Source organism: Lutra lutra, chromosome 5, assembly GCF_902655055.1.
Source record: "Lutra lutra chromosome 5, mLutLut1.2, whole genome shotgun sequence".
Lineage (NCBI taxonomy): Eukaryota > Metazoa > Chordata > Mammalia > Carnivora > Mustelidae > Lutra > Lutra lutra.
In genome coordinates this window covers 11,732,990-11,752,527 of record NC_062282.1, presented here as the reverse complement: position 1 = coordinate 11,752,527, position 19,538 = coordinate 11,732,990, and the positions used below count along the sequence as shown (strand labels likewise).

Below are 19,538 nucleotides of genomic sequence, written 5' to 3'. Positions count from 1 at the left end.
GCTGCCTATCATTGGGCCGGGGCAGAGTCCTAAAACACGGGTAATCCAGCAAGTGACCGTGTTAGCACTGAAGAAGGAGTCAGGGAAGGAAAAAGAGGAAGAATGGGCAAAAATGATGAAAACACTGTTTTATTCAGAAAGCTTAGTTACTGCCCCCCCACCAAAACCCATGGCACCGCTCTAGTGATGACTTCATAGATGGTTTTCAACACCTGGGCCAGAATGCAAGAGAATGTGCAAGCCAGCTACCAGGTTTCTTTTGGACAGTTTAGCGCTCTGCAACGGGGATGTGCAGAATAGTTTTAGATCAGGTAAGAACTAAACAAACAAAAACCCAAGCCTGGTTTGAAGCCTCCACATGCACCCAAAGAGGAGATTTACGGTTTTGAACTGATCCCTACACCTTGACACCTATCCCCACATCCCAGCTGATCTGAAACACTAACATCAGGCATGCTGGACAGAGGGACTAGGTAGCAGTACTATGCCATCTGAAAACAAGGCTCGTGTGCAAAAACGCCCTGAAGGGAGAGCAGGATGGCCTAACGTTCACGTAGGGATGCCACCACCAAGACTGCGCATGACTTCTCGGACTGCTCTCTCAGGGACCCCGGGTGGCGCAGTAAACGGAAAATGCAGTTACTTTCAAAGTAACAGTTACTAAAGCATTATTAAAAATGCTTTCAAGTACCTGTGTGAGAAACTACACACGTCGGCCCACTGCCTGGTCTAAATCAACTTTGTTCTTCATACTTTTGGGGAGAAAATGGGTAGCACATTTTCCAGGTGCTTGTTCACAGCCCCAGAGCTACCAGCTGCAGCAATGAGGCTAGGGTGCAGTGACATGTGCCCCTCACCTTGTCGTCCTGCGAATCCGGCTGGAGTAGGCTATGCTGCTGGATGGCCATGGGCGGTGGGAGAGGCACAGCATCGGCCCCCTCCTCCCCTTCTTCTTCTCCGCAGCTCTGCATGCCCGACGATGAAGACTTTGAGAGCGTGCCACTGCTCAGGCCCTCATTCCGGCCTCTCTGAAATCAAACCAACGTTTGCTCATTATATTCTAGGCCCAACTGTAAAGGTCAGCTGACAGATACAAACCCTAAAGGGGTTAACTGGGAAAGTACAGCCGGGACAGGAACGGAGATGCCAAATCAAACGCAAACTCTTTCCACCCCGATAGTAACTGCTCATTCCCTTCCTGCAAGCCAGCTACCATGCCTGCCGACTTGGATAATGGAAGGGCCGCCGCATGCGTCTTCTGATGGGGACTGCCAACATGACCCATTAGGCTTTGAACACCTCTCATCTTCAACCCCCAAGCCCCTACCCCAGATCAGTTTAAAACTCTGAACCACTAGTAACTTTCATGTCAATTCAGTTCCTTTGGTCTACTTTCATTTTTGGTAACTTGCTAGAATAAAATTCACTGAAATTAAAATGGCATAAGGAATAAAACTAAATGCATTGGGAGAATCTGAATTTAGTCTCACCTCAATTTTCCTCTGCTTTCATTTTAGAAAAATTGTCTGTTTTATTTCTACTAAGAGGACACAGATGTAGAAAACAGACAGATGAGAACATAATAAACCATATACTCTAGTGAAAACCCAGGGCAAACTATGGACTCTGAAAAACGATCTGAGAATTTTGAAGGGGTGGGGGGTGGGAGGTTGGGGGCACCAAGTGGTGGGTATTGTAGAGGGCACGGATTGCATGGAGCACTGGGTGTGGTGCAAAAATAATGAATACTGTTATGCTGAAAAAATAAAAAAAAAAGTTTAAAAGGATTCTATATTTATAGAGAGAAAACCAAAAAAAAAAAAAAAAACAAACAAAAAAACCCAGGGCAAAATAGGCCCAGGAAAAAAGCAGTAGAAAATGCATGTCTCCAAAAAAATTAAAGGACACATATCTTATCAACTCTGTTTTTTTCTTTTTGAGGGAGCTCAGCAGGTGGGGCTGGGGGTGATCTCAGTTAAAAACTCTAAGGGTCCCTCACTGACACCGCCAGCCGGACAGAACCAGCCTGGGGATCATGAAGGGATTCTGTTCCTTCAGTATGTTTAAAGCTCCCCACCCCAGACAAAAAGGAAATTAAAAAAATTCCTGGCTGACCAATAGACATTCATCTGGAATGACATGGAAATAATCCAGTGTTTACTGGTTAGCGAACTAAATTCACTGGGTGTTTTCTACTGAGGACAGATATTAAGTATGACTCTGGGGGAGGAGGGAAGCGCACACACTCCTCCTGGCCTTCCATGTCTGAAGTGGGTGCTTCCCCACACAGTGCTGGGGTTTAGGGGCTGCTTAGACCTTCTGCAGCACCCAAGGGCGCCTCCTGGCTTGTCTTTGGTGCGCGGACAGAAGGACCACGGCAGCAGTGTCCCGTTCCTCCGGGAGCAGGCCTGGGGGTGCCCATACCTGGGCGGAGGGAGAGGGGGGAAGAGGGTCACTGTCCTCTTGAGTTCTTTCTCAGAAGCCACCATGGGTCCCGACCATGTTAAGGCGGAGTTGCTACCGGGACAGCTTGTCCCCACCGAATCCAAGTTTGCTAACAAGGGATTTAAGGAGCAGCCAGTCCCAGGGTCCCAGGGAGAGACAACCCTTCCTACGACTTCAGGAGCAACCCCGGTGGGTGGCCCTGCCCGGTGAGCGGGCTCAAGCCTGGCAGGGCTCTGACCTCTTCCACGGTCTCGTCCTGCGGGGTGGCCGCGCTGTCGTCTGAGTCCTTCTGCGAGCCGGCGTCGGCGCTCTTGCGGACCTCCCTGCTCTTCTTGTGCTTGTGTGCCAGCTTCTTCACGTGCCCGTCGGCCTTGCCGCTGCTCAGCCGCCGCACCGGGCTCGTCAGCCACTTGCGCAGCGTGTTTCCCGGCCGTTTGGGGCCCGGGGAGCTCTGGGCCCCCATCATGTGGGGCTGGAGAGAAGCCACGGACGCCGGCGGGCTGGCATCGTTACTGGAGACGGACAGCGAGTCTGAAGGACAAGAGAGACACCGCAGGTTTGACAGAACCGCCCGCAAGGAAATGCCCCCACCGTCCTGGGGGCGCCATCTCGCCGACCCGCCGTCGCAGTGGAGCCCGGAGCACGGCGCGCAGGCGCGAGGAGCGCACGCGTGCGCCTCCTTTGTGTCCGCCCACTTCCCTGCGGGGCAGACACCACGCTCACACGCACACACCTTTCAAAGTGTCCCAAACCTGAGTCGCTCCCAGTGGCACTCTTCTCAAGATGGACTGTTCCCTCCCCACACCCCAAGTCACCAATGCTAAAGACCAGTGTCACTGTCACACAGACTGAATATGTCATGACTTAAGACATCACAGGGGTTAGAAGACAGAATTTTAAAATTATTGTCACCCACTTTCTTCATAAGCAAAAGCTACAAAAGAGGACTTTAAAGGAAATTAAAAACGAATTGTGACAGATGAATGTATAGTGTGAACACAAGAACAACTCCGTAAGTCAACGTGTGTGTGTGCACACACACACCCAAATCAGTATGGATTTGACCTGGTCAGACTTTGGGACAAATGACACCCATCTGGAAAGCTGCGTCACGGCAAAGTCAGTGGCTGTGGAAGGGATAAAGCCTGGCTGGCTTGGGAGAGACCCAGCCTGTGGCCAGACTCTGGAAAAATGCTGGTGGTGGGGGGGGTGTCTTTGCTCTCAGCCTTTAAGTGACTTTGCATGGAGGTAAATACCAGTAGCAATTAACAAAAACAATAATACATTTTTAAAAGAAATGTGAGGGGAAGCCTTCCTCAAATAACCAAAATGCTTTACAGAAAATATATCAAAACGAATCTTTTTACTGGATCTCAAAATCTAGTCAACCCTGAAGTGCTGATTCTTTAGGAGAAAGAAAAAAAAAAGAGATAGTAAAGCTTAGGAAACTGTGGTGCTCACCAAATCCATGTAGTTATGAGGCTTTATTTTACAAATAGAAAACTGGTGACCTTGGACACTGCCTGGCCCTCTTCTGAGCACTTGACTCTAGGGTGTCACTACAGTGGAATGGAATAAAACACTTTACACTTCAAGAAATGGAATGAGAAGATCATCACTATGCTTGTTATTTTCTTAAATCTCTTGAGGCCTTAAAAATATTAAAATTAATCTTTGAGAAGATCGTATCCTACAGACCCCTGTGTTCCCTTTATCCACGTCTGTAGCACCGGAGACCACTGTGCGCTGTGGTTACAAAGCAGGAGTGCTAATCCCCCCAATCCTGTGATTATACGCAGGAGAGTCAACAGCAATTTCCCACTCATGCTCCAGATGCCAGAACGAGAGGGCAGATCCAGGTCTCACTGATGTCCCATGCCTGCCCTGGGCGAAGCCTTGGGCGGGTAGAGGGTATAATCTTCCATAAACAGATGACACATTTCAAGCAGGATCACTCATTCTTAAAAATCTACATTTTCTCAGAACCAGACTTTGGTTTCAAGACCAGTCAATACAGATGTAGCATTTTGTTAAAGACTAAAAAATTTTTTTTTCCATCTGTGTGTATATATACACATATGAATGTGTGTACATATACCCATTCGTTTAACTTTATTTTAAAATGAGAGTCCCTGCCAGCCTCCCCTTTTCCTTAGATACTGTCTGGAGAGGAAGGAGAGCATGAAACCATTAAGGTGGCAACACGCACACTGCGAGGACTTTCTAGAAACCTCCTCAGGTGCGGATTTAGGATGAAGGGCAAACAGGGAAATAGTGCCTCAGGAATTCTTGTGGAGGGACAAGAAAGACAAAAAGAAGGAGAAGGTCTGGGTAATCTATGTACCAAATGATAACTAATTGAAGTGTTTTAAGTTCCAGCTCTCAGCAAGAATCTGTGCTAGCCACAGCAGGTGATGTTTCTCAGTCATTTACTGTGCTGGGACCCGGAGCCAAGCCCTTACCTACCACTGAACACAGAGGAATAAAACCTTCCTTCACCCATGGGATCCACCATGTGGTGCTTTCTAGGACCACATAACTATTAGGCCAGAATATGACACAAAATGTAAGCGAGTACAAATCCTATGGGAGGTTGAGAAGAAGGGGAACCGAGTAGAAGGATTACAGAAGGTTTTATGAAGAGGGAGCACGGAAGCCGGCCTTCGAACGAGCTAGGCTTGAGTAACTCACGTAGGCAGATCACCAGAACGTCAGTTCCACGAAGGCAGGGGCCTCATCGGCTGTTATGTGAGGTATTCCCCAGGCCTGGCACGGTACCTGGCATATAGTAGGCACCTACTACTACGTATCAAACAGAAACATCAGAAATCCCAGCCTCAAGACGTAGAGAAAGCTGACTCATCATCCAGATTTGAAGGACAATCATGTCTTTGATGTACATTTGTCCTGCTGGATAATGGCACTGAACAAAGGGCTGTGGAGGTGGCACACAGCTGGACACATCCTGGGCTAGCCAACCTCTGACGAGCTGCACCTTGGGTGAGCCAAGGGGGCAGGAAAGAGATTGAGGCCCACTTACTACAATACAACCGAATCAATGCCGGGTCTTCACGTTCCTAAGCAGAATCCTCACACATGACGAGTAACAGGGAGCATGACCTGAGCCCACGAAAGAACCTCACCTGCGTTCCGTGGCCAGAAGTGAGAACTGGAGGGAACGTGGCATGGGAGCAGTGAGCACACCACGTGAATCCTAGGAGGAGACGCCCACTGGAATTCTGACAGGCTCTGTCCACCAAAGCCACAGGGCCACCAGGAAGTGGACGAGAGCACGGTGGGTGGGAATGCAGGACAGTCCCCTGAAGCATAAGAATCTCTCCTCCGGTCACCAGACCAAGCGGGCCTCAGGAGACATCAGTAATGCTTTGTGCAACCCGACTGGCCTAAAAAGGATCGCTCCCAGGACATTCTAGCCTTGCTTGGAGAGGAGCTGACAGTTGGTTCTAAGAATGGCTCGGAAAGAACAACGGGAGATAGCATTTTCTAGCTTCTCTCTGTGGGCTCAGCTGCACTGGGTTTGGTTCTTTGCACTGGAAGTAGGTTCAAAACAGAATTCCTCTTCATCTGGCAGGTCAGGGAAGATAAACATGGCCATGGCCTGGATGTTCCCTCCCAGACCCAGGAAAGAGGAAGAGCTGCCCAAGGCCAGAGTTCACCTGTGATGAATGCAGTTCTGAAGGGGAGAGCAGTTCTCTTCCTGAGGTGCTGTTTATCAAACCATTTAATGACACTGTTTCACTTTACTGGAATATTTAGGCCTTAGAAAAATCTAAACTAAGAAGAAAACTGTATTGGATTTTAAGTGCATTGTTTTAGTTGTTGTTGTTTTTAAGTAATCTGAGTACCCATGAGCGGCCTGAATTCATGACCCAGAGATCAAGAGTCACACGCTCTACTGACTGAGCCCGTCTGCCTCCCCTACACAATGTCATTGAGTTTTACATTTTACTTTGGAAAACAATGTCATTTCAGAAGTGTGTAAAGGTAGAGGGGAATTTCCTTCATCTGTCTCTAGGATTAGCAGATACTTTGTCTAGGTGCAGGTCTGACATGTCAGTCCTAATTCTGGTGATTAGCAATAAAAAAAAAAATGACCAAAACCAAAAGCAAAATAGATGAATTCCTTCTCTGTCCACTTTGTCTTTAATAGTAATTAATGCTCCATTCTTCACCGGTTTGATACTCTTTGAGAAAAACAACAAATTGTTGTTGTTTTATAATACACAAACTTCTTTGCCCAAATCAATGGATGCTAACAGCCCATTTTATGGTCTTTGCTGGATTGCAACATAATGCATAAATCAGAAATTTAAAAACTTAAAAATTATTTAAACTTAGTATACTCATTAATAGAATGAAATAAAGAGCCTTTTTTTTTTTAAGTTAAGTGAAGAGGAGACTTTAACCACTAGACCAACTGCTCTGCTGCAAATCTGAAATTAAACATGTCCTAATGGTACCTAGTGGAACTAAGGTCTCTAATGCTATTGGGCACAAGGTAAGGGTAAGTCACAAAACAAACACAGAGCTTAAAAGTCTCCTTGGGAAGACCTTAAATTACTGGTCTGCACATAGGTGACTTTCCCAGGGGAGTTCCTGGTTGTCTGTGATATGTGGAGTCTTAAGTGTCCTGCCCAGGTATAAATACTGTGTACAGGGCAGGCCCCCTTCCTCTAAAAGTTCACCTTTGTGCTCTGGATTAGAGCGAGGATGGCTCAGGCCAGTAACACGAGTCATCCGCAGGTGGAGGCCCTACGGCCCCAGCTCTTTATAACCATCTCATGCCGGTACTTTCCCAGCTGGGTACTTGTCAAGACAGGAAGCCAACTGTGACCTTAGACTCCAGGCTTCATGTGGGTGGGTGCGGGTCTGGTGTGTTTACAACTATGTGCCTAGCCGCCAGCAGGATGTCTGGCACATCCTTGGTGATGAGTAAGTAAGTATACGCTGAATAAATGACGAATGGTTGGGAGAGCAAGGCGACTACCGGCATCGGGCTAGCTCCCCAACTAAGTATATTGCCTGATAACTTAAGCTGACCCCAGTGAATGGTCATGTCCTGACTTGGTGGCATATATCCTCCTCAGTTGTAAGGGGAGCTCCAAGTAACATCTAGTCTTGGCCAAGTTCATGAGTCTGTAAATCACTTACTCACAAGACGGTTAGTTCAGAGTGGACTGAGGCTATTCTTGTAATGACCTGCCCTGCGTGATGCTTCCTCACAAGGTAGAGAGGCTGCTATTCTGGTGGGAGCCAGGGGACGAAAGAGGGTTCGGGAACAAACCGACCTGAGAAATAGGACGGAAACTCATTTGTTACTCAGAGAAACTGTGTCTGTTCCTGTTTCCTTCACTGGTGTCTCTTGCCTTCCCCTCAACTCCTAACTTCTTGGAATAGAAAAAGACCCAACGCTCAGTACTGCTGCTTTCTCACCCCATCCCCGGCCTTCCATTCCTCAGAATGGCTCCAGTCACATCGTGTCTGGTTTGGGGATGTTGTTCCTCTTTTTAGGGAAACTCCACCAATTCAAAGGCCAGAGGGAGGATCAATTATGTGTGACAGAAGGAATTCTAGACTCGTCAAAGGGTCTCAGCCCAAGTCTGGCTCTCCCACTCAACAGCCATGACCCCAGGCCAACATTCTGGCATCTGGATTTCCTCATCTCACAGGGCTATCATAGGATTGTATGAAATAATGGGGTGAATGAGCTTTACAAACTGTAAAGTGCTATTTACAAAGGTAGGATGCTAGAGGTGACTTTCTCCAAGACTCCTCAGTACTACACAACCTCCTGCTACACTGTATTTATGGCCCTATGAGCACCCAGAAAACGGGGACTCAGTGTAATCATCTCGGTAATCACAAGCCTCATCTGGTGACCAGGACATCCTCAAAATCATTTTGAGATGAAGGATTTATGAAGGAGCCCAGGTGGGTTACTTCATTTTCTTCCCATTTGTTTTTAAAAACTTGTCCTGTATGGAGAAGAAAAAGCAGTGTAAGGAGAGGCTATCAGTCCATCACAGTCTTTTAAAAAAGGCCCTTGAGTGTGTACACGAGAAAACCATTTGTGGCCTGCCTGAAGCCTAAGAGAGAAAATCAATTCAGGTTTATCCCCTTATTTTGAGGGGGAAACCAAGCCCACATAGATGGCTTCTTTGCTAAGGTCAGAGTTCACACAGAGGGCACACTAGATTTCTTCCTAAAAAAAGGGAAGAAGTTCAAGAAAGGAGGGAAGGCAGGAGTGCTGACCCCTGGCCCCTTGCAGGAAAGAGTTGCACCCTGTGAGCGCACAGAACACCGAGACCGGGGAAGATGAATCGCCTTCTCGTCCCAGGCACTAAATCTGGGACATCTGTGATTAATAAAGCACTTTTTTTAATGTAAGGAAAAAAGGAGAAAGGACCATATCCTGCTCGCTGCAGAGTAAGGAGTTTCACATTTCATTTCGGCCGTCTCCCTAATGGACAACGGCAGGATGTCTCAGGATGTTTATAATCCCACAGTGCTGAGCGCGCCCGGGGTACAGAATGAAGAACTTCAGCCCCTGGAGTGGAAAACATTCCAACGACACCCCGGCATACCCTTGCGGCACTCTTGCTGCCTTTCTTCCTTCTCTGTCCCCACGGCACGTGGCTCCAAGAAGGCAGAGGTGTGCTGTCTGTCCCCCCCCCCCCCCCCCCCCCGGTCTCTGCAGAGTTTAAGCCTGCTTTACCCTCAAACAAGCCCTCTCCGGATGCATATTCATTCAAACCCCACGGGGCCGGGGCCTAGCCCTGTCCTGTCAGTTCCTGGGCTGGGTACCATTCAAGTCCTTCAGTTTTCTGATGGTGGAGTGACCGTGAGTCCTCCCCAGGCTGCTAGGAGGACGGGAACGAACACGGTCTTTGTAAAATCACAGTCTGACACACACAGGAGGCAGGACTCCCACCCGTGCACACAAACAGAACTTGCAGGAGGAGGCAAGCAGGGGTAAGGGAGGCACCCCGGGGCCAGGCACAGGAGGAAGGGACAGCTGGGACAGTGAAGGCCTCGCCTCTCCAGGTGGCGGTGCCACAGCCCCTCACAGCACGCAGCCCATATGCAGACACATGCGCCCCTCACTCCACATAACGTCCTCCAAACACGCACACATGGGACTGGCGCTGACAGCCGCATCATGTCTAATGATACATGACCCCCACACAGATGTGTACCCTCGATCCTGGCAGACTCTCCAATAACCAGCTAGTTCACATTTCAAATTCTCTTGCACCGAGTGTCCCAGAACGACTACAGCTCGTTTCGAAGGAAGATATTCCCATCTTTCTGTCCACTGTATGTGCTCGAGAATCCTTGTCCAATGGACAAGGCCGTGTGAGGTCTTGATCCAGCCTCTAACCAGGATCAGCCCAGCTTGGAGCTCAGCGCCCTCCCAGGGCAAACTGCTAACTTCTGATTCTAGTGATAAGGACGTGAAGCCATGTTTATTTAGTAGCTATTGCTAGAGACAGATTATGTGCTAAAGAAGATAAGTCAAGGACACTTCAGGGCAGCTGCACCTCATATCTGAAAATAATTCTCTCAGACTGTTTCTGACCAGACTGGGCAGCGTTTAATCAGGTGCACCTGGTCTTCGTCAGGTTCTCAAACCTCTTGTCAAGAATTCAATGCAACAAATCACAGTTTAAATTAGGAAATTCTTGTATCATACCAGGAAGGTCACAATGTATGGAAAATCAGATCTAAAATTTACTTGATCAAGGAGCAAAGAAAAAGTTGCTTGCTTATGGCTGCTGACTGGGTAGTTCAAATATTCCAGAGCAAAATTTTCACAATAAATGACGTCATCTCTATACTTATCAAACTGGCTTTTAATTCCCTGCTTTTTGGAATCAAGGTAATAGCTTTTTGGAATGGGGGGATAAAAAGGTCATAATGAACTAGAAATCTTGAAGATCATAAAAAGTAGCTAATCAGTATATTACTTCCCCAGACGCGTTTTGCGTCTTCTCTTTGTGTCATACAGCAACTACAATGACCTCCACAGGCAAAGCATGTTAATTTACGACAATGACACGGAAGACGAGGGTGGGGTGTTATTGGGGGGAACTTCACATAACGAAGGGGAAACTGACCGGCCCCAGGATACGGTTATACTTCTGGTGGTTCGGCATACTGGAGCAAGTATTTTTTTATTTCCAAACTTAAGTCTATATTCTATTTGTAAGTATCTGAAAATTTCTCTTGATTGACTTCTTTTTCGTTCTAGTTACCTCACTCTTAACTGTGTTCCACTCATCTCATGTGTGATTCAGCAGTAGTGATGACGCCTCAGGGGCTGAGACACACCCCAGGCGTGCCCCCTCAGTCAGTTACCTGCTGCCCCCCACCCGCCATGGTCCGGTGTCCTGCGAAACTTCCCGGGCTTCACTCTGGCCTGAAACTGTCACACAAATTCACGTTAACACAGGAAATAATCATTTTAAAAAGTTAGAAGCTGTGCAGAGGTACCGAGCAGCACGAGAGTTTGCAGAACGATGAGTGAAAAAAGTGGCAAGAACATTAGAAGCAAATTTGCAAGGGGAGTCCTTAATGCAACAATGTGGGCTCTGTATTTGCTTTCAAAGATGAGGTAAACACAGAAAACACGAAGAGAAAGATTAAATTCCCGAGTTTTTTTTTTTTTTTTTTTTTTTTTTTTTTAATAATCCCTAGATTCACCCAGAGGTCCGGCATAGCACTGTAATGAAGAACACATGGTCTTTGGTGCCTGAGGAAATGTACATCCATGACCAGCACATTCGCCATTTCCTGTGCAGCCCCTGTCCACGAACTGACACTAGTGTTCACTAGCAGCCCACCTCAGGGGACCCCTAAATGGAAGGACACAATGTAATCACTGGCATCAGTTCACACACTGCCGACCCAACTAGAAACAACTGGACTGGAAGAGAAACAATCTCTCCAATCTTTCTCTTGGTGGAGGTTGAAAGCGATGGATAGTGGGGACAGAAAGCGCAGTGTCCCTGTCCTGGGCTTAGGGAGTCACATCATGAAAAGGGAGTGGCTTCTCACCACCACAGAGCACACGGAACATGAGAGACACGAGGCTCGTAACCTCTATCTAACCAGACAGACATGCAAATGGAAGTCACACGTGCAAGTTTTGCTCTTTTGACTCTTAGAGAAATCTCAAAATGCTCTTTCTGAAAACACTTAAAAGATTACACAATCACTGGAAAATGTGGCTGTTTCAACAAATGCAGAACTGCAAGCATCATTTTCCCTTGAATTCATTCTTGGGAGGGGAATGCTAACCTGTCAGAACTTCTAGTCAGGAAAAGCATCTCATCTTAAAGATCTTTCTCCACGTGAATTTCAACAGTTGAATTTCCAATAAGGAAACCTGAAGAAATTCAGTAAAAATGAAAGCAGATGGCATAATCCTTTGCTTGGCTAATCAGATGAACAGGAGGATTTCACATACTGCCAAAGGGGAAATGTGAAAACACCTCAGAAATGCAATCGTAGGAGAGTCATTTTTGATAGTGGAGAACACAAAGGCTGGATTAGTCTGGATCAGTGTTAGGAATTTAATACAAATCTAGTGAATGGCGTTATCCATGCCCTGAACAAAAAAGGCCCTGGCTCATTGGCTGGATGAGGAATTCTCTAGGGACAAGTAGATCTGTGGCTGGTGACAGTTCATCCCCCGGCTGCTGGCTTCTAGGAAGAGGTGAGGAAGAGGTGAGCTAGGTAGCTGTCCTAGCTTGAGACCAGGACACCGGCAGGGGGCAACATAGTGATGGTCAAGGTGGAATGCTATGGTGTGCCTTGTTGGTCCGACTACCCCCCGCTTCCAGGGTGGTGGCGTAGAACCGGGCACGTGTGGACCGACCGCTCGTCTGATGCAGACATCCACACACGAAAACCAGGCTGTTACAAAACCCAACTACGGTGTCAGAGAGTTCTTTTCTTTGTTTTCAAGCCCAATTTTATGTTGCGTGTATTTCTTCATGTGAACCTCCTCTGCCTGGGACAAACACTGGCTTTGTTGGAGGAAAGCTTCTAGCCCACATTCCTGTTTTCTCCGGATAACAGGGACATTTTCTTTGCCTCTTATGCGAGTTAGCCCTTGAAATATATGTTTCTGAGAGATGAACAGCAGGCTTTCCTGCAACCAAAAGCCCAAGGTGTCACAAAGGGAAAAGAAATCCCTAAGGATCTATCTTGCCAGTGATGACAGAAAAGGGGATTTGGGCTCATTCCTGACTTTATACAAGGACAAAAGCAGATGTTTAAAGATATCCTTGCTGGGTGGAAGAAAGACAGTTTTTGGAAAAAACTGCATAAAAGCGAGACCGGAAACACACACACACAAATCCTGCAAGCTGCAGACATTTATGTCTACCAGAGTTTTCTGACACCCTCTGGCCTGTCCCCACACTCCTGATCTATGAGCTACGTGGCTCTCCAGCACATTGGCTGGGAAATAGAATGAAATGTGGTGTAGCCTCGGCGCTCACTTGGAAAGTTCTCCAGCCACTGAGTGGCCCCACTGCCCACACTGGCCCCCCCACCATGTCGCTCCACGTGAAGTCCTGGGCACAGAGGGGCCTCCGACCCCTCCCCAGGTTCTACTGCTCTCTCCACACCAGTGAACAGAAGCTGTAAAGCCCCAGGCCAGGCTGCTCCCATGGAGAGTCTGCAGGAGAGGGCCCTGCACGTGGTGCATGTACAGCCACCCGGCACCACCACAGGGTCCATCGGCGACATCCTGGGGCGTGCTGCTCTCGGCCCTGGTCTGCTGACAGCTCAGCAGCAGGAATACTTCTGAATGCTCCTCTATCTGTCTGGCTTTTTCAGAAGCTGAGAACCTCTGTGTTCCCCAAAAGTCAAATGGCTGTTCTGTCCACAAGCTGACTTAAGATGAAAACCACTTACACAACACAAACACTTATTACAAACACAAATGCCGTGTGTTTACTACGTTACTTAGTATTTACTATACCGCTGACTTAGAGATAACGAGGTTTTTCTCTGCGATAAAATAATGGGTTCTTGATTCTTAATTTCTTCATTTGGGAAGCAATTCCCAGGGCAATACAGCATTTATTATTGCCCTGAATAGATAATCATCATTTAAGGGAATAGAAAGTTAACTTGGGGGGAAATAAACAATTCTGTGATGCTCACATAACATTCCCTTCATCTGATTCTGCCTTTCAGAGGTTCAAAGACGGCTAAAAACAAGAATGTTTAACCTGTGGGCATAACCGTTCCTGATATTCAACACAAAGTGTTAGCAGTGAAAAGACCTGCCCTTCTTTGAAGGAAGCTTACTTGTTCTATATTCTTCATGATGAAGGTTAGTGATTTTGGTTAATGTCTGATTACTTGACATTGAAAAAAAATGAAATAAATCAGCCTACCTTCTTACAGAAGAAACCAAAGATTTTCTTAGGGGGCTATTTGTAGATTTCCTTAAAGTTGAAAATGTCTCTAAATGAAGCGGGAGGTACACAAAGATACTCCCATGCAAAATGGTTTAAAAGAACATTCTGTAGTTAGTGGTTTAAACTACCTGACTGATTTGTGTCAGGTGCTAACAGAGTTCTCCTCATTCATACACAAATTTATTATTTTTAATTAAGACTGGATCCAGAATGCCAACATTCAAAAGCCTTTTTCCTACACTCTAGAAAATGAATTGCCTAAGAACATACCCAACCAAAATATGCTATAAACCACGCAGACTTATGTTTTCATAGAGCCACATAATTCATTTCATAACTGTATACTAAATTTTACATAGAATTAAGAAGAAAAAAAAAAATCCAGCCTTGGAATGTTCTACAGTGAGCTTGCCAAGCGGGATCACTCTTCATGTCCTCCACGCAGAAGGTTAGCTGAAGCCCCGGCCTCTAGGGGCATGGAGTATTAGTTTGGAAAAAGCTACAGCCGTGGAGAATGAGGAAATGGATGGCTTCCCCCACAACAAACCACAAAGCAAATATCTAGTACATTATATTTTAGGGTCCCTGGTCATTTGGTTCAAAAAAATAAAGAAAACAAAAAGCCCTAACCAGTTAGGAATCTCTTTCACAATTACATTTTAGTAATATGTCTATCAAAGGCAAAATGCTGCTCTAACTTAAAGCTAAGCACTTGAGAACTGGGATTAAAATGTTAACCACAGTGGAAGAGGACAAAAGCCCAAGGTGTGTGGATAGCAGTCCCATTGTTCCCACCCACTACCAAGCACACAAAGGGTTTAGGGGCTGCAATCCCAAACTTTAATTTGATTTTAGGACACCCCACCCCACCACCGCCCTACAAGAACTGAATGGCATTGAATTTTAGTTTTCACATGACCAGTCTGTAATTTCTTGAAAACTGCCCACCCTCGTCCTCGGATGTTACGTAGCAAAACAATGACAAAAGTCAAAAAACACAAAGAAAAGAGGGTCAGGGCGACTATACTTGGAGCTGTTCACGGATCCAGCACTGGAGTCGAAACCTCCTCAGGAGAAGCCCCGGAGCCCAGGACGGGCCGCTTTCTAAGGATGCCCACGCCTCCCCCAGCCTGTTCTTCGGAAGGGGCAACCACAGGGAGAGAGAAGGAGGGAAGGAAGAGAAGAGGGGAGGCCTGGAGTTATTCCAGGAGGGAACAAAAGCCAGCTTGGAGACAAAGGGAATGAAAAGAACGCCTCTGCTATGAACGCCAATTAATGGCACAAATCCTGTCCTTGGAGTTAATTAGCCCCCCCGTGGGACAGAATGGCACAGCCACAGACCGGGAGGGGTGCAAGGGTAGGAAGTGAGCAGTCGGCCTCCGCGTGGGGCGCGGAGGCCAGCGGGGACGGGCGCCGTGTGCTGGCTTTCTCCTAGCTGCAAAGAGACAAAGGGAGAATGTTCAGTGTTTAGCTCCACGTCCCAACAGGCACATTCCCTCCTTGTTATTAAAGACTCCCTCACTCTGGTGTGCTTCTGGGCCACAGGGCCACTGCGGACTTCAAGAGATGGAGGAGGGAGGGGGTGGTCTTCGGGTTCCGGCCTCTGTCCCTGGACAGAACAACTCTGGTCCTATCATGCTGCCAGGTGTAGGTCTGTTTTCGGGACGGTGTGACTTGTTCTTTATTTTAACAAGAAGTAACAAGAGAAACCTTACTCAGTGATGCGTTTGAGAAAACGGACAATGGACAGGACTGAGGAGGTTTCTTAGAGTTGAGTTTTCGAAGTAGGAGTAAAATATGCAACATTTCACATAGAAAAAGAGTAGAATAAAATGAAACTGTGTCCAAACGTTATCTGCCAATGTTTTCTTTCCCTCTGCTGCCCCTTCTGTAATTTTTTTTTCCCCCTATTCACATAGAGTTTCAGAGAAACTGTATGTTTTGGGCTCGTATTTGTATGGTCGGATGTGAGGGCTGTCAGAACTGACTGGGAGCATCTGGGCTGTGGCTCCTCCCCCGGTGCCCCCAGCCCATCCTCCAAGGCGGGAAGAGGAAATGGGGGAAGTCTCCATGGGCTAATTTCCAGGCTCATTACCCCCACACTCCCAGACAGCCTACCCTGGGTTTATGGACTTGCTTGCTGACCACGAGGCCAGCTTTGAGCACCTGGAGGAAATTCTTCCGAATAAAACCCCATAAATTTGTGTTCATCCTGAAGTCGGGCTGAAGAAATATGCTTAGAAAGAGCACATGCCAAAGACCCATCACAGCTAAGAGCAGGGCCCTGCTCCTTGTCTAGAGAAGAGAAAGAATTCCAGAGCCAGGAAAGGTCATTTTGATTGAAGGCTTCTAACCTGGGGCTTTGAGGGAATTTCTCAGTCTATTTTTCTTATTAACTGCAAAATGTTAATACTTCAAAATTTCATGTTCACTCTCAGTAAGGCAAATAATTTTGTTTCTTTGCATTCTGGCTGGAAATACATATAAATCCGGTGTGTTCACACTGTTTTGATTTTTGTTCCCTAAAACTAACACCAGAAGCTCCGAGAGACAATTAAATACGTGTTTGATCAGTGAAAAGTGAGAAAACAAAGCTATTTTTTAAATTGCAGGTATTTTAATCTCACGAAGAAAAAAGAGCCTTTAATGTAGTTTTTAGAGAACACAACCATAGCAGCAGCAAGCAGATGTGTGTGTGTGCGCGCGCGCGTGCGCACGTGTATGCATGTGTAAGGTGCGTGCGCACGTGTATGCATGTGTAAGGTGAGGAAAGCACAGTTGAGTGTGATGCACAAGGATTTAGCTGAGGTCACACCAGCAGGGGTCGGCGAGGACAGGAACACTGGTGGCCGGACTTCTACAGTAACACTATTCCCATTGTATTGTCGTGCATATCCTGTCTTAAACTCTGACTCACTTAAAAATACTTAAAGAGCAAAAAAAAAAAAGATTTGAGATAGCATTTAGTTTGCACAGTAACTTGTGTGAAAGGGCTTTCATAGCTCAAACAATACAGTGCTGTGCTAAGCACTTTGGTGGTTTTCCTTTCCTCACAGGAAACGGGGTGTCCTGTGCATGGGCACCCCTGCTGAGCAGCAGGCAGGGCTTCGAGCCCATGTGCACACTTTCAGAACAGGTGCACACTGTACGTTCTCTGCATTAAGTCTTTCAAATGTTTCCCTTTAATTTATAAAAACAAAAGCTGCATTGGTGAGAATCCACATTCTTCAAAAAAGAAACAGGATTTGAAGTAGGTTCAAGGAGAACGATAAGGCACACAGTTCCCTCTGTGTGTCCATCTGTTTAACGTTAAGGAGGATCACTCATTGTTCTTTTCCTTAGGAGAATACGTACAGCACTGGGATAGATTCCATGTGTCCTACAAAAGGGTATACTTAGTTCAGAATGAACATAAATTCAACAGTTCCTCTATCTTATCAGTGTAACTGGGCTCTCCCACTGGAACCGTCTTTAAAGATAATTTATAGTTCTATAAAACTTGAGTTCTTTTCCTAACAAACGCTTTGCAGTATAACTCTCCAGGTTTATGGCTATGTAAATTCTTGGTAATGGCAAGGTCTGCACATGAAATGGGCTTTCATGAAGATGATTCCAAGCAAGACGAGTTCACATTTGAAGGAGAATGCTTCAATGACTATGTCTGAATGCAGAAAAACAGCCTTTCCCCCAGGGTGCTTCAATTAATGAACCCCTAGATTGCTTGGGGGCTCAAAAGGACAGCTTTGCAATCATTCTCTATTGTTTGCAGGCTATTTTAACGTATTTCGTGGTTTATTTTTTGGGTATTACTCAAAAGCATTTTTCTTTTTCAATCTGATTTATGTCTATTTCTGCATAATCAATTTAATAAGTAGAATCAGAATGTATTAAAATATCACTCTGATATAACACGGCATTCTGAAAATTGTCTTGGAATTGCTACGAAGGTTTGGGAAGAAATGGACTGTCCCATTTTCCTTTCTCTCATCTGTTCTTTACTGTGAAGAGATTGGATTTTTTTTTCCCATGAAAATTCGAGGGGACATCAATTTCCTTCCAAATTTGGGATAGCTTAAAAATTTTGTGGTGACAGCATGGATAACATCACTTGGACTTCCCGTTATAGTCTCAGAACTGCCAGAACAAAACTCTGTCTAGGGGAAATGAAAATGTACCTCCCTCTAGTATTTAAAAAGTTAAATAATGTCCCTTCAGAAGAATTTCTAAGGAACTAAAATAACGCTAGGAATCATATTCTCTCTATAAAAAGAATACTCCGTCTTTTTAAAATCCATTATCTCTTGGCAAAATCATTCATTAAAATATTTTGGTCTAAGCTTTTGGTGATGCTTATGCTACACTGGGGGGAGGCCCTCTACTTTTACTCCCATTATGCAGACAAAGAAGTGAGGTTCAGACACATAAGGTAATTTTCTTAAGACCCAGAGCTATCCAGTGGCTCAGATTTTAAATGAGACTTTTGAGGTTACCAACTGTTTCCTCTCCTTCACAAACACTATTCTTTCCATCACTGAAGAGATCTCATGGATCATGTCTATTCACCCACCCAGTGCAGAACGCAGAGTGTGTGATGTTACTAACGGACCCGCCCGGCCTGGACACCGCCACAGAGGAAGGCCATTCTCAAACAACATAACAAACACAAATGGGGTAAAAGTTAGGCTCGGTGACTTAGAAATGTCTTGATAGCTTCGCGAACCAAAAATACACAGAATATTTATAAAAAATAATGTTTGTACCAACAAATTCAATATTCACGCAGCCAACACTTATCTCTTCCAGGGCCCACTAACCAGATAATTTTCTTGTCGTCTTCTGGTATTTCATGAACAAGCATGTAAACAGTGCCGCTTCCCTCAGATGCTAAAAGCACATTTTTTGCTGTTTTCCTCCAACCTCCCCTTCTTTGGTGGATCCCTCCGCCTCATCCTTCTCCCTTGAGCTCACAGTAAACTGGAAGTCTCCAGAAAGTCTCACCAGGTCCCCCGGGGGTCCCCCAGATGCCCACTTCTGAGGCACCGATGTGGGTCATGGCCGGTCAGACAGTGGGGGCAAAGCTCTCGAGTGCACCAGGCCAGGCCCGAAATCCCGGCCGAAGCCAGCCCTGCCTGCAAGGCAGAGACAGCCTCGTGGGAGACTCACTTGAATGGCTGCACCCCCTGGACAGATGTGGCAAGTGGCTGCTGGAAAGCCAGCCTGCTCCGGAGCACCACTGGGCAGTTCTGTGGAGACCCGCAGACCTCGTTCCTCCCCTCACTTCATTCTTTTGTATCCTCTTGCCTTTTCCTCAGCGTGGAACTTGCCGACTTCTCAAATAACCTTTGCAGGAACCACGTTTTCTTGCCTTAAGCCTGGCTGTGTGTGTAAAGCCAGAGCCTGGCACACACGCCCCCTTGAACACACGCGGGGGGCTGCGGGAAGCACACTTTTCCACTATCTTATTATAAGGCCGCAGTTCCTCAGAGAAGGAACCAGAGGATCTACACATGGATGTGGGGCAGTGCCTCCCTCCCACTAAACCTGGAACAGACGGGAGACCAACTGACATCGTAAGAAGGCGACGTGTGGCACAGATCACGTTAGGCTGTTTACATGCCATTTACGAGAAAGAGA

General features: G+C 46.5%; 1 protein-coding gene across 1 annotated transcript in view; it reads right to left on the bottom strand.

The window, feature by feature from the left end:
* Positions 1–19,538, bottom strand: part of TRIO (trio Rho guanine nucleotide exchange factor) — a 227,662-nt gene that overhangs the window by 39,381 nt on the left and 168,743 nt on the right. Inside the window, exons 34-35 of the mRNA XM_047730524.1 lie at positions 2,684–2,976; positions 858–1,028 (exon numbers count right to left, since the gene is read on the bottom strand). Coding sequence (XP_047586480.1) covers positions 858–1,028; positions 2,684–2,976 — 464 coding nt within the window. The remainder of the gene's footprint in view (positions 1–857; positions 1,029–2,683; positions 2,977–19,538) is intronic.